The following is a 22,850-nucleotide window of genomic DNA, read 5'->3' on the forward strand; positions in this document are numbered from 1 at the left end:
AAAAGAAAAAGTAATCTATAATGATTGCATCTTGGCACAGGTACACAGACTTCAGAGAGGTGAAGGGACTCTCCAGCATCCTGCTCTAGGGTCCACATTAACACTAGGATGCAAAGATTAACATTTCAAAGCTGCTCAGAAAAAAAAAAAAAAAAATAAAAAATAAAAAATAAAAAAAAAAGGATGCTCTCCTAACTTCTGCTCTTTGGATTTAAAAAAAAAAATCTTTTTTCTCACCTTTCCTCCCCCAGCATTCTTCTATTTCCCTGACCTTGACAGATGTTTCTCCCTAAGTCCTTTGAATTATTATAGAGTAAAATGGCTTATTTTAATTTCCCTAGCTGTCTTTATTGAATTCTTTCACAGTGCTTTATGGAAAATATCTGATTCCTAATTCATACAACAGACTATTAAGGGATTCTGTGGTAAGTGGTTGCCACAGTGGTGTTCAGGCTGGGGAGCCTCTATAGTCTGGTTCTGACCTGCTGCCCACAGGCTCAGAAGTCTGGAGACCAGCTAAGCTCCAGGATCTTTCTGTTTACCTTATTATATCAACTCCTGAACAATTCTTAAAAGAAAATAAGGCCCTAGCCCCCTGGGCAAAACTCCTGAAAGATTAGAAAGCAAGGTAATTTAACATAGAAGTTAAAATCTTGGGTTCTGCAGCAAGAGTGGGTTTAAATCCCATTGTTCCCATTTAAATGACCTTGGGCAAGTTTCTTAATGTTTGTTCCTCTGTTTTAGAGTCTGCAAAGTAGGAGTAATAATTACTTCATAGAATATCTGTGGGGATAATATGAATTAACATAAGTAAGATGCATACAACAGTGCCTGGCTCATATTAAGTGCCTCCTAAAAAGTTAATTAATTACTACTCTTATAATTAAGAGTAAGTCTTATGAAACATGGTACAAAATACTATAGCATGTGAAGGGTTCTACGAGTATCTGCACTGCCTAGACATTTTCTGGCCTATGTATGTAAATGCTCATAAACATGAAACCACACGAAACCACTATACTTAGCAATGTGATTCTTCTAACTCAGCTTGGTTGACAAATATAGATGATTCTCTCAAACAAGAGGGTGAATCTCCATTAGAGGTCTGAGAGTTACAGGCAGAATGAGTTACTTAGTGAATAGATTCACTGTGGGTTAATGTCCCCTTAGCTTGACTAAACTTTAGACAGATTTCTTCCTCACCATAGGCCCCTAACCTCCCTTTTCTTAGAGTGCTTACTTCAGAAAATTTACAATTATAAATTATTTCTCTGCTTCTGTGAGCTGTAAATCTTCTCCCAGTTTCTTGCTGGTTTTACAACCAAGGCAAGTCTTTCCCAAGTGCCTCAAAGAGATCCCTGTGAAATGCAGTCATCAGAATGATATTGCCCCTATCTCCCAGGCTTGTGGGAGGGTAGGAGTTAATTTCAATAATCATCAATTAGCAAACACAGATGGCCTAATTACATTGACCGACCTTTCCCCATAACTGTTCTACTTTTCCACTAGCTCATCCCAGCAGTAAAAATCTCTCCCACCTTTGTTTCAGGAGTTAAATTTATTCTTTCTCCTATTGCAGTAGTCTTTAATAAAGTCTTTCTTGACTGTTTAACTCCATTCAGTGCAATTTTTCTTTGATACTACCTTCAACAGGTAGAATTCAACCATGAAACAAATGTTTCTAGGCATAAGGAATGGTGACAATATAAAAGTGGAAATGAAGGATAAAAGAAGCCTTTTGTCCTCCCTGCCAGGCAACAAACAAACAAATGGACAAACAAACAAATAACCAAGATTTTGCTTTAAAGTAAGGGAGTATAAAGTAAGGGAGTATGAATAGCCCACATGGACTATTAATTCTTTAATTGATGTAGAAGCAATTTGGCAGTCATCTGTAAAAATAAAGTTTGATCTGTACACCATCTATAAGAAAAAAATTACATACAGAGCAAATTTAGAAAAAACAAAATGATAAAAGTACTAGAAGAAACTACAGGAAGATTCTTATATAATGCGGGGGTAAGGGAAGCCTTTCTAATAATAACACAAAGCTTTGAAATTGCCAATTTGAAAAAGTCTTGATTTAAATCAACTATAAAACAATTAAAAATTTGTAGAGAGTGATGACTGCGGCTCAGATTTAAGCAGAAAATCAACTATAGTTATTACAGAGAAGTCACAATATATGCTCGTCTCAGAGTTTGGCTGGGCTTTGAGAAGACCAGAGAAAGGCCCAAAGTACTTTTGTGAGAAAGTACACAGAATGATTCCTCTAAACATGACAGAAGATGCCTTGTTTTTTTGTTTTGTTTTGTTTTTTTAAAGCTTCAGGTGAAGACCAGCCATCTCAGTCTCTAAAGACCCGACACATGTGCTGGGATCTTACTCCTACTTAGAAAGCTTCTCTCTAAGAAGTCAATCTTTGAGCATAGCTGTCAGCTAGAAAGACAATTCTGGCTAATGTCTGGGTCTGCAGAACTGGGGTCATTTACCTGCCCTTCGAGGATAAACTAGACATGTTTACACCTTAAAGAAACAGAGAGGTGGTGCATGGTGAAATGGGACACAAAGGCAGAATAAAATGTCAGATAAAATTAAATTTCCCTATAACCTGAAGCCCATTGACAAATACTTGAGATAAGCAGAGTAAAATATTCCTCTAGGAACTCCCTCCTGTCTTAATGTTAATGCTTTGCTAGAGGGAAAAACAACCTTAGCTTGACAATAGCTCAGCCTCCAGGATCCTGTGAGTCTTCTTTAGCATATGAAAGCCCCTTTGGAAACTTCCCCTTGCCTTTACCTCCCCCTTCTCCCAAGTATATAATCAGTTACTCCTCACAATCCCTGGACAGCTCCTTTTGCCCACAGGTCCTGTCCCTGTGCTTTAACAAAATCACCTTTTTTGCACTGAAGACGCCTCAAGATTCTTTCTTAGCTATCAGCTCCAGACCCCCACCACTCAAAAACCCTATCAGGTGGTGTTCAAACACTTAAAAAGTATTGGAATGTCATCATGAGTTTACTAGGTAGGAAAACACACGCACTCTAAAAACAGATACTAACATACATTATAAAGTGTAAATAATTAAACACTGTGGTGTTGACATATGGATAGATACAGGTACATGTGGGGAACACAATAGAAAGTAGATAAAAACCAAAGTATCATTGGACATCAAGCATACACAATAACTGTGCATCTCAAATCAGTGAGCCCACATGGACTATTAATTCTTTAATTGATGTAGAAGCAATCTGGCAGTCATCTGTAAAAATAAAGTTTGATCTGTACATCATTTATAAGAAAAAATTACATACAGAGCAAATTTAGAAAAAACAAAATGATAAAAGTACTAGAAGAAACTACAGGAAGATTCTTATATAATGCGGGGGTAAGGGAAGCCTTTCTAATAATAACACAAAGCTTTGAAATTGCCAATTTTAAAAAGTCTTGATTTAAATCAACTATAAAACAATTTAAAAACTTTGCATGGCAAAATCACCATAAGTTAAGTCACAAGATAAATGCAAAATTGGGGAAAGATCATTGTAACTCATATCATATACACAGGGCTATATGCCTAATGATAAAGAACTTCAAATCAATAAAAATAGTCCAATAATATTCCCCAAATGGGCAAAGGATATGAACAGGTGGTTCAGAGAGAAATGTAAATACAAATGGAACTTAAGCACATGAAAAGAAGCTCAACTTCACTCATAACATAAGAAATGGCACAGAGATAGTATTTTTTACCTGTCAGATAAACAAAGGTCCAAAAGTTTAAAAACATGTTGTATTGGTCAGGACATAAGACTTTTCCATATATTGGCAGTGATGGGGTAAATAATTATAACCCCTAAGGAGGGCAATTTGGCAATTACTTATCAAAAGGACAAGCATACATGTACCTTGAATAGTAATTTAACTTTTGGGAAAATATACATCAGATATATGGCTGCACATGTAAAATATAAACAAGGCTACTCATTACAGCATTGTTTATAATAGCAACATACCAGAAGCAATATGGGAGATAGTGAAATAAATTATAGTACATTCACACATTTAAATACCAGGAAGTGCTCTCTGTGCTGTTATGGAAGATCTCCATTAATTTAAATTAATAAGTTAAAAAAGCAAGATGAAGAACAGTGTGTAGAGTATGGTACTACCTGTTAAATAGCTTAAAAGGGAGAAGTAAAGGGGAAAAAGAAGATATATTCTTATTTGCTTGTACTTTTGATCAAATATCCCTGAAAGGATATATCTGACACTGTGGTTGCATATGAAGAGGAGAAATGGGAATCTGAGGTTGATGGGGGAGCATAAGGTAAGCTGAGCTCAACGTACAGGCTAACAGCACTCTCCACCCCCACCCCAGGTGTGATATGTGTGATATTCCTTGGACACTCCTGGCTGCCCAAGAGGAAAGATAGGAAAGAAAACAAATGATTGACAGAGATCATAGCCATGCAGGACAGGAGTCTCCTTCAGTTTATGGATAACTTAGTAAACTGCATGAAAAAGGCAATCTTATCCATAGCCTAATCTCCAGAAACCTATAGACTCTGTTTCTTAAAGCCCTAATATCACCCCCATCAAGATGTAAGGGGGTTTAAGTGCTTGCCATGGTGATGTGGGAAACAAAGGCAAATGAAAAATTAAATTCTCTTACTGCCTACAGCCCATTGACAAGTCCTTGAAACTGGCGGAGTGACCTTCCTCTAGAAGCCCAGCCACCTTGATGATGACACCTTGCTAGGGGCAAAAGGGTATCTTGGCCTAACATTCTTCTGACCCTCCAGGATCCTATGGGGCTCCTAAAACACATAAAAATTCCTCTGCAAACCTCCTTTATCTGTAGCCCCCAAATATATGTTGGCAATTATACTCTAGGCATATGGCCCCTGATATACTTCTGAAGGGTCTCATGACTGAAGTTTTACTAAACAGTAATAAATGACGTTTTCTTAACAACAGCTAGCCCTGTTGGCCCCATTGGCTCCGAATCCCCACTATCACCCCAAAACCCCATCAAGTTAACAGATGCTGTAAAGAGATTTTCTTCACTGAATATTGTACAATCATTTACGCTTTATTATTTATAAATCATGAATCAAATACATTACCTACTATAAAAATCAAATAAAAATATGGAGAAAATTTCTCAGCATTAAAAAAAAAATCAAGGTAAAAAATGATGAACATTTTTAGTTTTCTCCAGTCTAGAATCATAAAGCTGAAAATATATGTGGCCAATAAAGAAATTCAAGATATAAGAGACACATAGGTTTATAGAAATAGAAATCATTGTTAGCACACAGGGTCAGCCTGGCATATCCCCATGCCCTGTGTATCACTGTATTGAAAAATGTGCACAAAATTACATTTGATTCAAGAGTATGTGAGCAAATAAAATGTATCTTCAACTTGTATTAGATATCCCACACCTACACACACTAAAACTCTCTTATTTGACATCTCATAATTTGAAATGTTTCATTTAATCCCTTTCCAAATCTCCTCTGGCTGATGTTTATTTAAGATATGAACTATTGTTGATTTCATGGTCAGATCTTCCCAAATGGAACAGAGACTCTACATGGTTCTCTGAGAGACTTTGGTGATATTTTTAGCACTAATCATAGGTATGAAAACTTTCAACTCCAGAAAGCCAGGGTTTGGAGTACTCTCAGGAATGTGAAAAATCTTTTAGAAATTGATAATTCTTCATTAATGCTTGCATTTCCTTTGCCCGCAAGCATTTTTCTTTTCTCAAGACGGATATGTGTGTGTGCACACACACATCTATACATACGTTCACATATGTATGTAAGAGGGATTGGAAATTATTTTCTTTTAAAGTGTATTTGCATTTTTCCTGCAAGAGGCCGTATAGTTTCCAGGAGACCAAGCAATTGGTGACTCAGAAAGGGTTAAATATCAGTAAAAAACAGACATCTCTCAGACTCCCCTTTCTCTTTTCCTATAGCTATTACTTATGTCTAGGCTGTCACTTTCCCTGGGGTCTGGATGACTGTGACAGCAGCAGAGTTGCCTGTTTGCTGTCAGGCTCTCTGAGCTCCAGACTATACATACAACCAGTCAGTCGTTAGCATAATCTTTTGAAAATAATTTGTGGTCTACTTTATCAAATTTGTTGAGGAGAGATTGTACTACAAATTGAACCACAGTCCAACCTAAGAATTACGCCGTAAGTGTACGTGTGCATGCACACTTGGTCTTTGTTCATTCTCCTGGAAATCCTCTCTGTTCCTATTAGTGGAGAAAATGGCCTTATTTGTTTTGTTCATAGAGTAAACAAATTTTTCTTTCATATATAAAAATGAAATAGAAAATCTATTTTACTGGTTACTTCTTCAAGAAGAAAAGTCTATTTTTGTTTTTTTCGTGTTTTTTTGTTTTGTTTTGTTTTGGTTTTAGAAGTCTTCCAGAGAGTGAATGGTCTATGCATGAATACAAAGCAACTATTTTATTGAGTGCTTATAAATTTTTTTTAATGTTTATTTATTTTTGAGAGAGAGAGAGAGAGAGAGCGTGCAAGCAGGGAAGGGGAAGAGAGAGAGACAGAGATGGAGACACAGAATCTGAAGCAGGATCCAGGCTCTGACCTGTCATTACAGGGCCCCACGTGGGGGCTCGAACTCATGAGATCATGACCTGAGCCAAAGTCGGAGGCTTAACCAACTGAGCCACCCAGGCGCCCCGTGAGTGCTTATTAACTGCATTCAATTGCTTGGAGAGAAAAACCCAGTGACCGCTAATTTAAAGGCAAGGAGACTTCTGGAAAGGTAAAATAATAATAACTAACAGACCTTTGCAGTTTATAAGTGCTTTCATGCAAATTATCTCACTTAATCAGAATAAGAAGTAAGAAATCTATTCTCATTGTAAAGAATAAGGAAATGAAGGCTTCAAATGATGAAGTAACTTGTCCAAGGTCATGCAGCCAGTAAGAAATGGGGCTGTGACCCTAACTTACATTTTCTGACACTGTATTTCACATTCTTCCACATACAATTAATAGCCTCCCAGTCTGTCATGTGACATTTTAGTGAGGTAATTTTATTAAGTACCTCTGAAATCCTGGTACTCAAGTCATTGGCCCACATAACAGGTTAAATAAAGAGGGCCTTTTTTGAAAGAGTAAGGAAAACAACATTGATATTTTAGAACTAGTGCTTGTTTATGTCATGGAGAAAGCTAAAAATCCCCCATAGAAAGGTCTTCACAGAGGTACTACCTTATCACTGCAGTATAAGTCACAGGTAGAATACACCTCCTTTCCCTAATGATAGGATTGTTCCTAATCTAGCTATCTATCTTTTATAAAATGACCCTTGGGGGAATTTCCTTCCAGAATTTCAAGCTAGGAGAATTCCTTTCTCTATATACTTTAATAATATTTCTCTCATAAGGACTGCTCTGTATCCCACTTTTGTCTTGGCTGCTAAGAAGCTTAGAGCCATGTTGTATGCTTAGTTGCAGTCATTCTCCTTAGGTTTTCTGGAATATTTTCTTTCCTTTTTCTCTCATCTAAAATTTTTCTTTTAAACTATCTGGTTCATATCTTTTACCATTGCTTTAATGCAATCTTATTTTACTGTAATTATATCTTTTTTTATAAGCCTTCTCAAGTCTTTTTTGAAGATAGAGTATAAATATACAGAGTCCCACTCTGAAGTAATACCAGCAAGAATATGTGCACTTATTCCATTGAAAAAAAAGTAACAAAAGTATGCCAGGTGCAAATGGTTTATTTAAATGCTTGAGAAGTTCACACAGAAGACATTTTTGTTGTGAATGCACGGGGTAATAGAGTCCTGTTTTCTCTCCTGTATTCTTTGTTTTTGTTTTTTATTGTGGTAAGAACATTTAATATGAGATCTATGCCCTCTTAACAAATTTTTAAATGCACAATGCAGTACTGCTAACTATAGGGCACAATGTTGCACAGCAGATCTCTAGAACTTATGCACTTTGCAAAATGAAAATTTATACCTGTTGAATAGAAACTCCCTAGTCGCCCTCCCCCAAGCTCCTGGCAAGCACCATTCTAACCTTTGTTTCTATGAGTTTGACTGTTTCATATACTTCATATGCTATAGACTGAATATTCGTGACCTCCAAAATTCATATGTTGAAGTCGAGTCCCTAATGTGATGGTATTTGGAGGTGGAACCTTTGGGAAGTGAGCCCTCATGAATGGGACTAGTGCCCTTATAAGAGACACGAGGAGAGCTCCCTTGCCCCCTTTTGCCATGTGAGGACACAGTGAAAAGACCCCTGCATGTCATAGGAAGTGGGCTCTCACCAGGCACCGAATTTGTTGACTCCTTGATCTTGGACTTCCCAGCCTCCACAACTGTGAGAAATAAATTGTTTATAAGCCATCCAGTCTACGGTATTCTATTAGAGTGGCCTGAATGGACTAAGACATGATGTAAGTGGAATCATGCAGTATTTGTCCTTCTGTGACTGGCTTATTTCACTTAGCATAATGTCCTGTAGGAAAAGAGGTATATAAAAAGATGCTCAAGATCACTTATTGGGAAAATGCAAATCAAAACTATAATCAAGTATGACCTCACACTTGTTAGGATTGCTATTATCAAAAAGAAAGAGAGAAAGAAAGAAAGAAAGAAAAAGAAAGAAAGAAAAGGAAGGAAGGAAGGAAGGAAGGAAGGAAGGAGGGGAGGAAGGAAGGAAGGAAGGAAGAAAGAAAGAAAGGAAGAAAGAAAGAAAGGAAGAAAGAAAGAAAGAAAGAAAAAGAAAAAAGAAAAAAGGGTGCCTGGGTCGCTCTGTCCTTAAGCATCTGACTTCAGCTCAGGCCATCATCTTGTGGTCCATGGGTTAGAGCTCCTCATCAGGCTCTGTGCTGACAGCTCAGAGTCTGGGGCCTGCATCAAATTCTGTGTCTACCTCTCTCTCTGCCTCTCCCCCACTCATTCTGTCTCTCTCAAATAAATAAATGTTGAAAAAAAATTTAAAAAAAAAGATAACAAGTGTGGTGAGGAGGTGGAGAAAATGGAACCTTTGTACACTATTGGTGGGAATGTAAAGTGGTGCAGGTGCTATGAAAAACAGTATGGAGGTTCCTCAAAAAATTAAAAATAGAACTACCATGTGATCCAGCGATCCCACTTCTGGGTATTTATCTAAAAGAATTGAAATCAGGATCTCAAAGAGATGTCTGTACTCCCATGTTCATTGCAGCATTATTCACAATAGCCAAGATATGAAAACAACCTAAATGCCCATCAATGGATCAATGGATAAAGAAAATGTGGTATATACCTAAAATGAAATACTATTCAGTCTTTAAAAAAAAAAGAAGAAAATATTTCCTTTATTTTTATAATAAAGGCTCAATGTCACTATAATGAGCATTTCATATGTCAGCAACAGTGATAAGGTATTTGGTATTGTATGTTACACTTTTATTAGGGGCACCTGGGTGGCTCATTGGCTAGTCATCCTACTCTCAGTTTCAGCTCAGGTCATGATCTCATGGTTTGTGAATTCAAGCCCCGTGTTGCAGAGCCTGCTTGGGATTCTCTCACTCCCTCTTTCTCTTCCCCTCCCCCACTCACTCTTTCTGTCTCTCTCTCAAAATAAATTTTAAAAAAAGCTTTAGTATTTCACTTTCATTTTATGACTATAAACATTTGGTATGATATAAGAGATAATGGTGGAATTTTCTTAGAAGACTGATATAGAATTGTATCACAAATGGATACCCAAATCAATCTGTATATATCTCACATATATAATTATGTCACATACATGATTATGATTATTGCAGGTATAATCCACATGTCATACACACATAACCACATATAAGCATGCACCCATTTTTCAAACAATGGCTACACAGAGAATATCATTTAGTATACAGTCTTTGAGGATCAACACTGGGGGGACACCATTTATGGTGTGATTAACACTGACAGGTGAAAAGAAAACTGGTTGAGAAGGTAACAGGTGAACCAGAAAGACCTATGAAATTTTTAGTGCTGTCAAATAAGAACAAATCCAGACTTAGGCAAGTGGAGACATAAGAAGATTATTATAATACGGAGAATGTTCCTCCCTCAGGACTTCAGGCATCTCAAAATCAAACAGAAAACAGCTTTTTTTTAAAGTTTATTTATTTATTTATTTTGAGCGGAAAGCAGGGGAGGGGCAGAAAGAGAGGGAGACAGAGAGAATCTCAAGCAGTCTCCACGCTGTCAGCACAGAGCCGGATGCCAGGCTCAACACAGGGCTTGAATTCACAAACCTTGAGATCGTGACCTGAGCTGCAATCAAGAGTTAGACGCTTAACTGACTGAGCCACCCAGGTGCTGCAAGGCCTTTTCTTTCATAGGGAGGGACAAAGCAGGACTATAGGAACTTCGAGGGGAAATGGAGCAAGCAGGTGAAGCTGAGCAAACAGCATGAACAGTGTGGTAAAATAGGAAATGTTTTTCCCTGCTGTCAGCTGATTCTGAATGGACTTTTAAGGGAAGATATCCTGCATTTTAGTGCTTGCTTAGATTTGGGGGCAAGCCAAAGTTCAGCATCCTGTGGAAAAGAGAGACGATCAACTACAGTCGGGCTAGGCCAAGTCATTGGGTAAGAAATAGGCCATTGTGAGCACTTGGTCAGTATCTGCAACCTAATGAAAAGTATACACTATTGAAATGCTAACTACCTTTTTTGGCCATAAAAATTCTTACAAGAAGCTTAGTGGATTCAAGAAGCAGGCAAAGTACAGTATCAGAAATTCTGCATTTATTCCAAGTCACATAGCTAATGTGCACATGAGTTCAGCCAGTCATTTAAGTCTCTTTCAAATCAGCAGAAGTTTTTTTTTTTTTTAAAGAGCTGAGATGCTTAGGAGAAAATCACTTTTGCTTATAAAAACAAAGAACTTAAATATCTTACACACCTATATCAATTAAATTATGCATTTATTATATTATTATATTTAAAAAGCAGTGTAAAATGAGGATCTGGCAACATTCTTAGAAGAACCTAGTTGAAATACACATACTTGAGATTTATTGGCCATTTGTCCTTAAGAAATTAAGAAGTGGAAAGCTTTAAAGAAGGACATTCTGCCAAAGCACAACCCATTAAAACAGAAGATGAAAGTATGAGTCATGGAATTATTGAGTTGGAAAAGATCTAGTCTTACATTTTAATTTTCAAATGAGGAAACTGAGGCTCATTTTGAGGTGTTGTTTTCCAAGTCACAGAGCAAGTTAGTGCAGAGGTTGGAATAGCAAACCAATCAGAGCTTTCTTCCTCTCAGGGTGAAATTCATGAGTACAATTTTATTTCACAGGTTACTTACTTCACTGATTATAAAAGTAAGGTAAAGCTATGATTTATTGTTGAATGAGAATAATAGGTTGCAGAGAAATGTATAAAGTGTGATTTGTTTTTAAAACACAAGCGACATCTATCTATCTATCTATCTATCTATCATCTACCTACATACCTACCTACCTATCATTTATCTGTTTGTGATTGCATGGAATTGGAGAAAAGAGTAGAAGCATATATACCATGCTAATATTGGATATTCACAGGAGGGATAAAGCAAGGAGTGGGAAAAAAAAATGTGAGAAAATAGAATTTTGTGAAATGATATGTGAAAATGAGGATTGTAAAATTCTATCTATAAAATTATTATTAATATGTGGAAATGGAGTGTGCACATAGACAAGGACTAGAGTCTCACTAGAATATGCACACAGACTGACAATGGACATAAAATAATAATTTTGATCAGAGATTGGGTTATGAATATGTTAAAAATTTGTATAGTTAAAAGATTTTGCCATCACTTAAAAAATAAATTAAATGAATGGATCCCTTTTCTGAAAGCCACTGAAACACACTTATTTTAACTCAAAACTGATAAAAAAGACTTAATCATGTATTCATTAATAGTATTCACTTGGCAAATCTTTAATTATTACATTGATAATTTGCTTATGATTGTATATATTTGCTAAATTGACATATAACTTTTTATTTTACAAAAATAAAAGTAATGTATATTCACTGTAAAAATTTCAGAAAATTTAGGAGAAAAGATCATAATCACTGATTAAGTTTACCCAGAGATATCCCTAGTTAACTTTTTGCATACAGCCTCCAGATCTTTTTCATGAATGTGTATTCAAAGATGGGATTATAATTTACTTTTTTATCTATTCTTTTCACTTAATAATAAGTTATGACTGTATTTCCATGGTAATAGATACAGATACAATGTCATTTTTAACTAGATATTTAAAATTTCATCATAGGGAATTACAGTAACTCATTTTATAAATTTTCTATAAATGATCATTTGGTTTGATTCTACTTTTTGAAGCATCATAAACTGTGTTGAAATGAACATCTTTATATACACTTATTTTGCTCTTGTCCTATTGCTTCCTTAGGATACATTTCTGTAAGTGATATTGTTGGGTACCATTGTTCTTAAACTTATAAAACATTTCATTTCCTAATTCTCTAGAAGATTACACTTGAGTATCAAAACACAAGTAAATGAGAAGCCTTATATTATCATAATAGTGTATCATAGAAACAACTAGTATAAAATACAAAGTTTTTTTCATGGGTAAGTGACCCATGTTTATCACTTAATTCATTCTATTTTAGCAAGACAAATTTGTATTTAAAAACAATAACGATGTCTTGATGATCACAAAAACAGACACATAGACCAATGGAATAGAATAGAAACCCCAGAACTAGACCCACAAACGTATGGCCAACTAATCTTTGACAAAGCAGGAAAGAACATCCAATGGAAAAAGACAGTCTCTTTAACAAATGGTGCTGGGAGAACTGGACAGCAACATGCAGAAGGTTGAAACTAGACCACTTTCTCACACCATTCACAAAAATAAACTCAAAATGGATACAGGACCTGAATGTGAGACAGGAAACCATCAAAACCCTAGAGGAGAAAGCAGGAAAAGACCTCTCTGACCTCAGCCGTAGCAATCTCTTACTTGACACATCCCCAAAGGCAAGGGAATTAAAAGAAAAAATGAATTACTGGGACCTTATGAAGATAAAAAGCTTCTGCACAGCAAAGGAAACACCAACAAAACTAAAAGGCAACCAACGGAATGGGAAAAGATATTTGCAAATGACATATCGGACAAAGGGCTAGCATCCAAAATCTATAAAGAGCTCACCAAACTCCACACCCGAGAAACAAATAACAAATTATCCAGTGAAGAAATGGGCAGAAAACATGAATAGACACTTCTCTAAAGAAGACATCCGGATGGCCAACAGGCACATGAAAAGATGCTCAACGTCGCTCCTCATCAGGGAAATACAAATCAAAACCACACTCAGATATCACCTCACGCCAGTCAGTGTGGCCAAAATGAACAAATCAGGAGACTATAGATGCTGGAGAGGATGTGGAGAAACGGGAACCCTCTTGCACTGTTGGTGGGAATGCAAATTGGTGCAGCCACTCTGGAAAACAGTCTGGAGGTTCCTCAGAAAATTAAAAATAGACCTACCCTGGGGCGCCTGGGTGGCTCAGTCGGTTAAGCGGCTGACTTCGGCTCAGGTCATGATCTCATGGTCCGTGAGTTCAAGCCCCGCGTCAGGCTCTGTGCTGACAGCTCAGAGCCTGGAGCCTGTTTCAGATTCTGTGTCTCCCTCTCTCTGACCCTCCCCCATTCATGCTCTGTCTCAAAAATAAATAAACGTTAAAAAAAAAAATTAAAAAAAAAAAATAGACCTACCCTATGACCCAGCAATAGCACTGCTAGGAATTTACCCAAGGGATACAGGAGTACTGATGCATAGGGGCACTTGTACCCCAATGTTTATAGCAGCACTTTCAACAATAGCCAAATTATGGAAAGAGCCTAAATGGCCATCAACTGATGAATGGATAAAGAAATTGTGGTTTATATACACAATGGAGTACTACGTGGCAATGAGAAAGAATGAAATATGGCCCTTTGTAGCCACGTGGATGGAACTGGAGAGTGTGATGCTAAGTGAAATAAGCCATACAGAGAAAGACAGATACCATATGTTTTCACTCTTATGTGGATCCTGAGAAACTTAACAGAAACCCATAGAGGAGCGGAAGGAAAAAAAAAAAGAGGTTAGAGTGGGAGAGAACCAAAGCATAAGAGACTCTTAAAAATTGAGAACAAACTGAGGGTTAACGGGGGGTGGGAGGGAGGGGAGGGTGGGTGATGGGTATTGAGGAGGGCACCTTTTGGGATGAGCACTGGGTGTTGTATGGAAACCAATTTGACAATAAATTTCATATATTGAAAAAAAAAATAAATAAAGTTGAGTCAATTCTAAAAAACAAAAAAAACCCAATAATGATGATCCATAATTTATGAATATCTATTAGCTATATATTGCAGATTACTCTTAATTATTTTTACCACTGTAAAGGCTAAGGGCAGGCTACCTAAAATGTGCCACAATGGCATACTGATTATTTTGAATTGAAATTACTTGGGAAACAGCCAGTACAAAAACACTCAGACCATCCCCTGTACCCCTGAGAGCAAGAAATAAATCTCCCACATGGAAGGTACCCCTCACTGTATGAAGAAATAAAAACATATCTTCGTCACCAGAGATAGGAACTTTAAAGCCAAGAAAAACTGTAGAAACAAACCTTGTTACTTTTTTACTAATCAACCCCTCAGCCGAAATGCTGCTTAGAATCCCTTACTAATTAAAGCTCTCAAACATCTGTTTTCTTTATCTTTTGTCAATTCCTCACAAATTTATTGTCTCTGTCTAAGAAGTATAAAAACTGTCTGCCTTAGGTCTCCATTTCATTCTGGGGCCTCCATATGCACATAATAAAACTTTGATATTTTTCTCCTCCTGTTAATCTGTCTCATGTAAATTTAATTCTTAGTCCAGTTGGAAGACCTTGAAGGATAGAATAAGAATTTTTCCTTCCCTATGCCTCCTACTCTTTTACCAGTATGAGGTTGTTAATGGTAGACTTTGCAAAATGCACTGATATTTATATAGAAATTGTTCAACTAGTTTGTTTATTTAAATATTTATTTAAAGTTTATTTATTTTGACAGAGCACACAAGCAGGGGAAGAGAAGAGAGAGAGAGAGTGAGAGAGAGAGAGAGAGAGAGAGAGAGAATCCCAAACAGGCTCTGTACTGTCAGCATGGAGCTCAATGTGGGGCTCAAACTCATAAACCATGAGATCATAACCTAACCCAAAATTAAGAGTCCAATGCTTAACTGACTAAGCCACCCAGTCACCCCTTAACTAGTATTTTTAAAGTGTCTTACAATGAAGACTTTTTGCAGCTGTTTTCTAGCTTTATGGTGAATGTGAAAGAAGTATAGCCTATCAAAAATATCATCCATATCTTAAAGATACTTATATGTATTAGAAATAATGGGCCATTATCCACCCTTTGTTTCTCAGGAAAAAAGTTAAGAGAATATAGATAGAAGAGAGAAGAGAAATCAAAGAGGGGAGATGTCATCTATTACAGTATACTATGTACTAGAAATTTAGCTAACTACATTCTCATGTAGTAATTAATTAGATTTTTCCAATGATGCTGAGGGAAGGTAGATATTATTTGTTACAGTTATTTTCTGTATGAAGAAATGATGTTTAGGCTGATGAGATGATTTCCAAAAGTCATAATACTAGTGATTGTTAGGGTGCATATTCAAACTTATGTCTACGTAGGTGACATATTTCTTACTCAAAAAATAAAGTTTTTAACAATTTGAGCTTCCCAGGGATAGGATATATTTTCTCTGGAAGTGGTGAGCTCATCATTATGGGAAGTGTGGGAGCAAATGTTGGTTGATCATATACGAAAGAGGTTATGGCAAATATTTCAGTAAAACTGAAGATTGTACTTGCTCACTTATCTAGGTCTCTTCTAGAAGGTTAAATATTTTGTCGAATTGAAAACAATGTACCAGTTCTAACTACTGATATATCACAGGTAAATATTAGGCCACAGAATAATACTCAACTATTTCATAATTCAGAGAAACCTAATTTCACAGTTGAATATTATTTGAATTTTGAAAAACAGAAAATCTCAGCCATATTCTATCAATCAAAATCTATATTATGTAGGTTATTTTAGTTTTTAATGACTATTCAGAATGAATAGTGTTAAGTAAATTTTAGTGTCTACTTTGCTAAGAATACAATTGTTTCGTTGATTAAATACTGTCTCTTGATAAAGATTAACTCGTGCTAGCCTAATGATTACTGTAATTCACATATTTACATAGCTATTCTATTATTAAGGGATTTCGTAGATTTAATCTATCTGGAAAAAAGCTAGTGAAGTGTTATATAAAACATAATAAAAATAAGTTCTTTTAATTTGGACAAAATAGGGTGCTTCTATGCTAACGTATTCTACTACCCACCTTCCCCAGTTGGTTCTATTAAAAATAGTGCTGCAAAAAGAAATAAAAATCAAAAATAAATTTTGCCCATTGCAGAGCTTCTCACAGAGAGGTTTTTAATGTGCAATTTAACAGTTCATGGGAAAAGGAATATTGCTGGAGGCAAGGAAAAGTCTTCCTCTGAAAATAAGTAAAGCCCAGGTCATTATCAGCATTTATACATTCACTTTGGGACATAGGAGATATTTGGAGCTGTGGTTCATTTAAATATGACCACATCACGTGTACATTGGGAGGGCTTTGGGAGTGGAGCTGAAGCTTTCCATATACCAATAGTTAGGCTTTGCTAAGAGGAAGTGGTTAATTCTACACTTAAATACCCTCGCTTCAGTGCTCCCTTTAGTGCATATGAGCATAATTTTAGCTAAAGAGAAAGAAGCAAAGGACTGGCTTCCATTGTTCTGTGTAGGTAGCATACTTCATTGAAAGGATTATGGATTTCAGGAAGAAGCAAACTTACTTTTTGAAGCAGTTGACTTGGACACGTTAGTTACTTTTTCTGAGCTTTTCTTCATCTGTCAAATGGGTATAATAATACCTCACCTAGTTATCTTGAGAATTGAATGAAAAATGTTCACAGGAGAAAAGTGCACAGTATCTGATACACACTAAGAAGGGATTCTTCTTTCCTCTTTGTCATTTCTCTAATAGGAGAACTCTGGAAAATCGTAAATACTTTTTTAAAAAAGTGTTCTCCTAGAGTTTAAGAAATTATATTCCCATCAACAACCACAGCAGAAGAACAGCTATCAGCTGCACCTGATGCTTATCTAGAGTTATGTGAGCAAATATCAAGGGTCTGAGAACAACCAAAACATCATGGAAGAGCAGCTTCTGGGGCTGTAGAGACCTATGCCCTAACCACCCAGAAAAGACCCTCTTTGGGGAAAGGGCCATGTGAGCACTCTCTGTTCTTGCAGACTAGAGCTACGGTGGAGCTTAGATCAGGAGTAGAGAGAACACTTATTCTGCCTCAGTGAGTTCCTAAATTTCTAGAAACTCTCCATGGAGGGTCTCTATAGCTATGAGGGACTCTGAACTGTAACTTGGCCCTCAGACTCTTGGATGAAGAGGAGCAAAAGCTTAGAAAGTGAAGTTGCAGATTAATGTTAGTGACGGTTTTCAGAGCTATGAACTCTCCAGAAAATAGCTTCAGAATTATGATTCATCTATCCAATATAGACAGTGTATTTGATGCTAAAATCTTTTACAAATTCATTTTAATAGCTTTCATTTATAATTAAAATCTAGATGGAATTCATATCTTGGCGAAAGTAGGTTTTTAAAAGCTAAGACTCTAGAATTTTTCTCTTTGAATATAATTTAACCTTAAGTATAAGAAAAAAAAATCCCAGCCTCAAAAAAAACACCTCTTTGCTAACTGCTACTTTCTATATTCATGTACTTGAGATGATTCCAATGCAGTAAGTATACCTGTAGTCTGCTTAGTGTGGCAGGAGATCATTAAAGCCAATTTAGAAATAGGAGGGTGTTGATAAGATGATTTGTCACTCCTGTATTGTAAAATCTGCGCAATTACTTTGAATATTTGCTGTACATGTGTAATGATCAGCAAATCCTATGGAGTCCACTATTGTCTCCAACTTTACTTATATTTTCCTTAATCTCGTGAAGAAGATCATCAACATGATTCTTAGCAAGTGTGACAATTTTGGGGTAGTTACAATGAAAATGGTAAATTTCCTAAATTGAAAGTGCTTCCTTGCACTTAACCAAGGACAATGGTTAAGAAATAAAACTTTAAGAAAGACTCATGAAAGCAGCTTAGAATACGAGCAATTACATTTGAACTAAAATCTTCACTGATCAAAAAGACAAGCAAGGGTTCCTAAGTATCTCCTCGTGTAGTATACATTCTAGTTAGAAAGATAAGTCATGCATACTTGGATAAGAAGGCAAGAGAATTACATTTGTTGACCACCTGCTATGTTCTAGGCTATAGTAGTACAAGTACATAATTTAATCTTGCAGAGGTCTTATGAGGTGGTTGTTAAAAATCTGAATTTACAAGGGAGGAACCTGAGATCAAATAGGTCACAGAGCAAGTGAATTGCAACTCTGGGATCTGAAACTGAGTCCACCTAACTTCAAAACTGGCTCTCTGAGAAAATCTTATGTGCATGAGTATGTGATGATGTAGAATGAACTATCATCACATCATGTATCCAGCATCACCAAAGAACATGATGTTCTATACAATATGAGATATTCAATATAATTGAATCCTACTGCCAATGCCAATTTCTTTGGCATTTGAATCTGATTTCAAGTGGGAAATCAGAAGTTATGTTCATGAAAATTGTCTATTAATATTATTATGAATGAGAATCTAAAAGACTGACAAAACATAGATTGAGTAAATTTTATTTACTGTTATTTCTATCTTAGTCCTGGATAGCTGGAGTTGTCAGATAGGTTTCAAACTACTATAAAATTTCTGAGGAAATTAAAAAAAAAGAGGAAATGGTTTTCTATGAGTGGAACTAGTTGATGATTCACAGAGCCTGCTCAAACTTTGATCTGGCTCCTATTTTTAGGCGTGAAGATGAAAGTGTTCCAAATCTCTTACTGGTCCAATAAATATTTTGTTTACAAAATACCTGAAATTGCAAATGTGCAGGTGGTGGGGAGGGCAAACAAAAACATTGAAACAAAATAGGAAAGAGCATGGAAAATGTAATGCTCATCTTTGATACATCACTGCTTCTGATTTTATTCTCCCAATCATCTTCTGAGGTTTTTAGCCACAAATGTCACAAAACTCATAAAGTTGTGCAGCTCTGTTAAAGCCAGGCTTGGTTCAGTTGCCTTCCAAAGCAAAATCTAGACACTGACAACACACACTAAGTAAAGTAGTATTTCCTCTCACTTATTCTAAATATACCTCCTGTTAATTTCATTGCAAATCTCTTCCCCATTGTCAAGAAAATAGAGAACATCCAGATTTCATAAAAGTAATTAAATCAAGTCTAGATTTTTCTCTTTTCTTTTCCAGGGTACCATGGAGTTTTATAATCTCTTTTAGTAATTACTCTTCTCTGGTACCAATTGACTGTTGGGCTTCTTACTACCTGTAAAACAAGTGACACACCACTATTCCAGGGAGGACAGGAAATTAACCACAAAGACTATGAAACTAGCTGACATCATGAAGTTCTTAAAGGAAGGGTAATGTGTGTTTATCTTGATATGTCCACAGTGTCAAACACCACATCTCTCTCATGGTAGGGCAAGGTGGGGAGCTGAAATATAATGCATATCTACATGTGTCAGACTCTACCTATATGCCATTAGACACATCTCTACAATTTTCCTATATTAATATCTTAATTTCTGTTAATGGGGAAACTGAATGAGTTGCCTAAGATCAAACACTTGGTAAACAGCAGAACTGAGATTTGAATTCATGTCTATCAGGAGCTCCTGGGTGGGCTCAATCAGTTGAGCCACTGACTTCGCTCAGGTCATGATCTCACAGTCCATGAGTTTGAGCCCTGTGTTGGGCTCTGTGCTGACGGTTCAGAGCCTGGAACCTGCTTCGGATTCTGTGCCCTTCTCTCTCTGCCCCTTCCCTATTCATGCTCTCTCTCTCTCTCTCTCTCTCTCTCTCAAAAATAAAATTTAAAAAAATCTTAAAAAAATTGAATTCACATTTGTTTGATTTTTTTGTTTCACCATGTGATTCCCTGACTACACTTGGTAACCCAGTACATAGTCATGGAATGTATTTTCATGGGGTTGTCACCTCTCTAGTTCTATCTAGCCTCAAGAGGGAAAAGCCTGCAGCCCAGTAAAGTTGTAATTCACAAATGACCTAAAGGACAACTGGAATGCCACATGGTACAATCACTTAGTGTATAATTAATATGTAATTAAAAGGCAAAAATTAAGGCACATACAGAACCAGTCTTTGTTAATAGTAATGAATCTTTGAGGACTAAGTCTCTACTTTCATTTTCATTATCACTGTAGAAAAATAATAAATAAAGGCAGGGTGTAGGATGGTGGTATGAACAGTAGAAAGAGGAGAGTTAGGGGTAATAATCTGTGGATTTGTTTACTACTAAAGTACCCTTAAAAGGCAGCTTTGCCTGAGTGGCATTTTTAATTAACGCTTACCCTTATTATAGCATTAATCTTTCATTATAATCATGTTTATTTTTTTATAATTCTAATACTATCTATTTGAAGAATTTTAGAGCATTAATGTTCAATGTCACCTAAATCTTCCAATACAGAAGCACTATGTCTCTGCCTGAACATTCTCAGTATCAGGGAATTTCCTATTGGTAAAAAAAAATAAATTCTTAACTTCATATCAATTAAAAATCTGTATTCCTATACTTTCTTCAAATTATTTTGTAAGCATGTCTGAAAGAACTATGCGGCAACATATATTCCTAGGCTAGTTCTTTGGATACTAGAAAAATCCTCAATGTTTATCAGCCTTTCTGTGTGAGAGATCTGGCTATACATGCTATCCCAGAGCTAATGTCATATTTGTGTCATTAGACATATGCACATAATTTTGTTATGTTTTTCATAATTTTTCAGTTTTTAAAATCTAAAACAAATATGCATTTCAGAAAAAAATTGTCCAAACTTTTAAACAATTATCACTTAATTAACATGGGGTCCAGCCATATTGGAATAATTTCTTACCTGTCCCAGCATAGAAGAAATGAGTAAGGTGTTCATCTAGGCCTGAATATTCCCTTCAGTGGCTGCAACCCCAAATTTCAATGTTGCTATTTATCCACCCAGGCCCAGTGCATCATAAGAGAGCCATTTTCCAACTTTCTTGTGCTTAAGAGTCACTAGGGGTACTGTTTAAAAGGCCCTGGTGACCAAAGGGCTACAAAATCCCATAGCTGTTTATCCTATGCTATATCTGGACTTCTCTCTTACAGATCTTAATCCTATTATCTCTACAAAACCATCAACTATCACTACTAACTTAAACGAGTTCTTCTAGAACTTAGCAATCACTTGTTTTAACTCCAAATTTTATAGACCTGTATAATAATCTACAGTTATACCACTACTTAATGGCTGGATAGAAATGAAGCCAGTTCTTTTGACTCTATCCAGAATAGTAGATTCTTTAGCATGAATTTGACTGTTATTTTTAGGTTTAGCTGTCTCGTATTTGACATCATCCATCAGTATGAAGGAAAAAGTCTTCAAAGAAAGTTTCAAATGGAATTCCACTCTGAGCTTTAGTTATAAAGAAGAAAATAATACTTCGCAAGGGCAATATGTTAAACAGCGATTGCAAAACTGTGAAACATTCTGCTAGGTATTCTGGGATACATGAAGATAAGTAACACCTAGTTCTTGCCATACTGGAGCTTGTAACTTGGGGGTAAGTTGTTAATCACTTTGGCCAGAATGAATGGGGCATTTCACTGAATGGGAAATCATAGTGTATTAAGTCATCATACTCTTTAACACTTTGAAGTGCTCCATACTTAGCTCTACACAAAGTTGAAACTCCATTAATGTTAACTGCCATAGCACCTGGGGAAAAAAATCTCTCAAGTTGCTAAATCATCACACTTACAACTCATATTTAGAGGTCATGGCTGTTTGATGGGAGTGTAAGGAAATAATCTGTAGATGCTATCATTATAATAAAACATGGAATTATCTAAAGATTCCTACATTTTCTAGCTAGTTCTTGAGCACATTTATTAATTACAATGTAGAAGATAAAGGTTTCCTTACTTGTGGTCTCACCATTCATTTCCTCAAGTTCACTGTTAATTCCAACATCTATGGAATTCATTATTTTGTCAATCTGTGAGAAACAAAAGCCATATAAATAAATTATCAATTCACTTTTATCATCACATTTTAAAACAATTTCCAAACTCCAGAAGCATACTTTCTTTATATTATTACCTTTGCAATGCCACAATTAAGAGTCTGGCTGAGAAAGGTTTAAAAGGAAGCAGACAATTTTTGAATTGCTTTTAAAAATATAAATTATGCTTCCCTTTCTTAAACTTTCAAAATCAGACTGCCTTTTCTTTATATTTCCTAAAATGAACTTTGGACCTTCGTGGGTCCGTAAGTTAGGAACTGTGTATTCTTTAAACTCAGAAAGTGATGGGGCTAAGGGATAAGTTCATGTGAAGATGTTCATTCTGCCAGGCATTCTTCCTTTTCCATCTGAGAGCATGCATGTCTTTTGACTGGTGAAAGGGTGGGTTTCATCTGTGGGTATGGCCATTGGAACCAAATGGCTTGACCAGCCACAAGCTTAATTTGTGGCATGGCATGCAATCACAAGAATCCAATTGTAGAAACACCTTAA

General features: G+C 36.1%; 1 protein-coding gene across 1 annotated transcript in view; it reads right to left on the minus strand.

The window, feature by feature from the left end:
- Window positions 1-22,850, minus strand: part of LOC125919902 (ankyrin repeat and sterile alpha motif domain-containing protein 1B-like) — a 234,025-nt gene that overhangs the window by 208,216 nt on the left and 2,959 nt on the right. Inside the window, exon 3 of the mRNA XM_049626711.1 lies at window positions 22,259-22,331. Within this exon, the coding sequence (XP_049482668.1) occupies window positions 22,259-22,331 (73 nt within the window). The remainder of the gene's footprint in view (window positions 1-22,258; window positions 22,332-22,850) is intronic.

The sequence above is a fragment of the Panthera uncia genome, chromosome B4, assembly GCF_023721935.1.
Source record: "Panthera uncia isolate 11264 chromosome B4, Puncia_PCG_1.0, whole genome shotgun sequence".
NCBI classification, from domain to species: domain Eukaryota; kingdom Metazoa; phylum Chordata; class Mammalia; order Carnivora; family Felidae; genus Panthera; species Panthera uncia.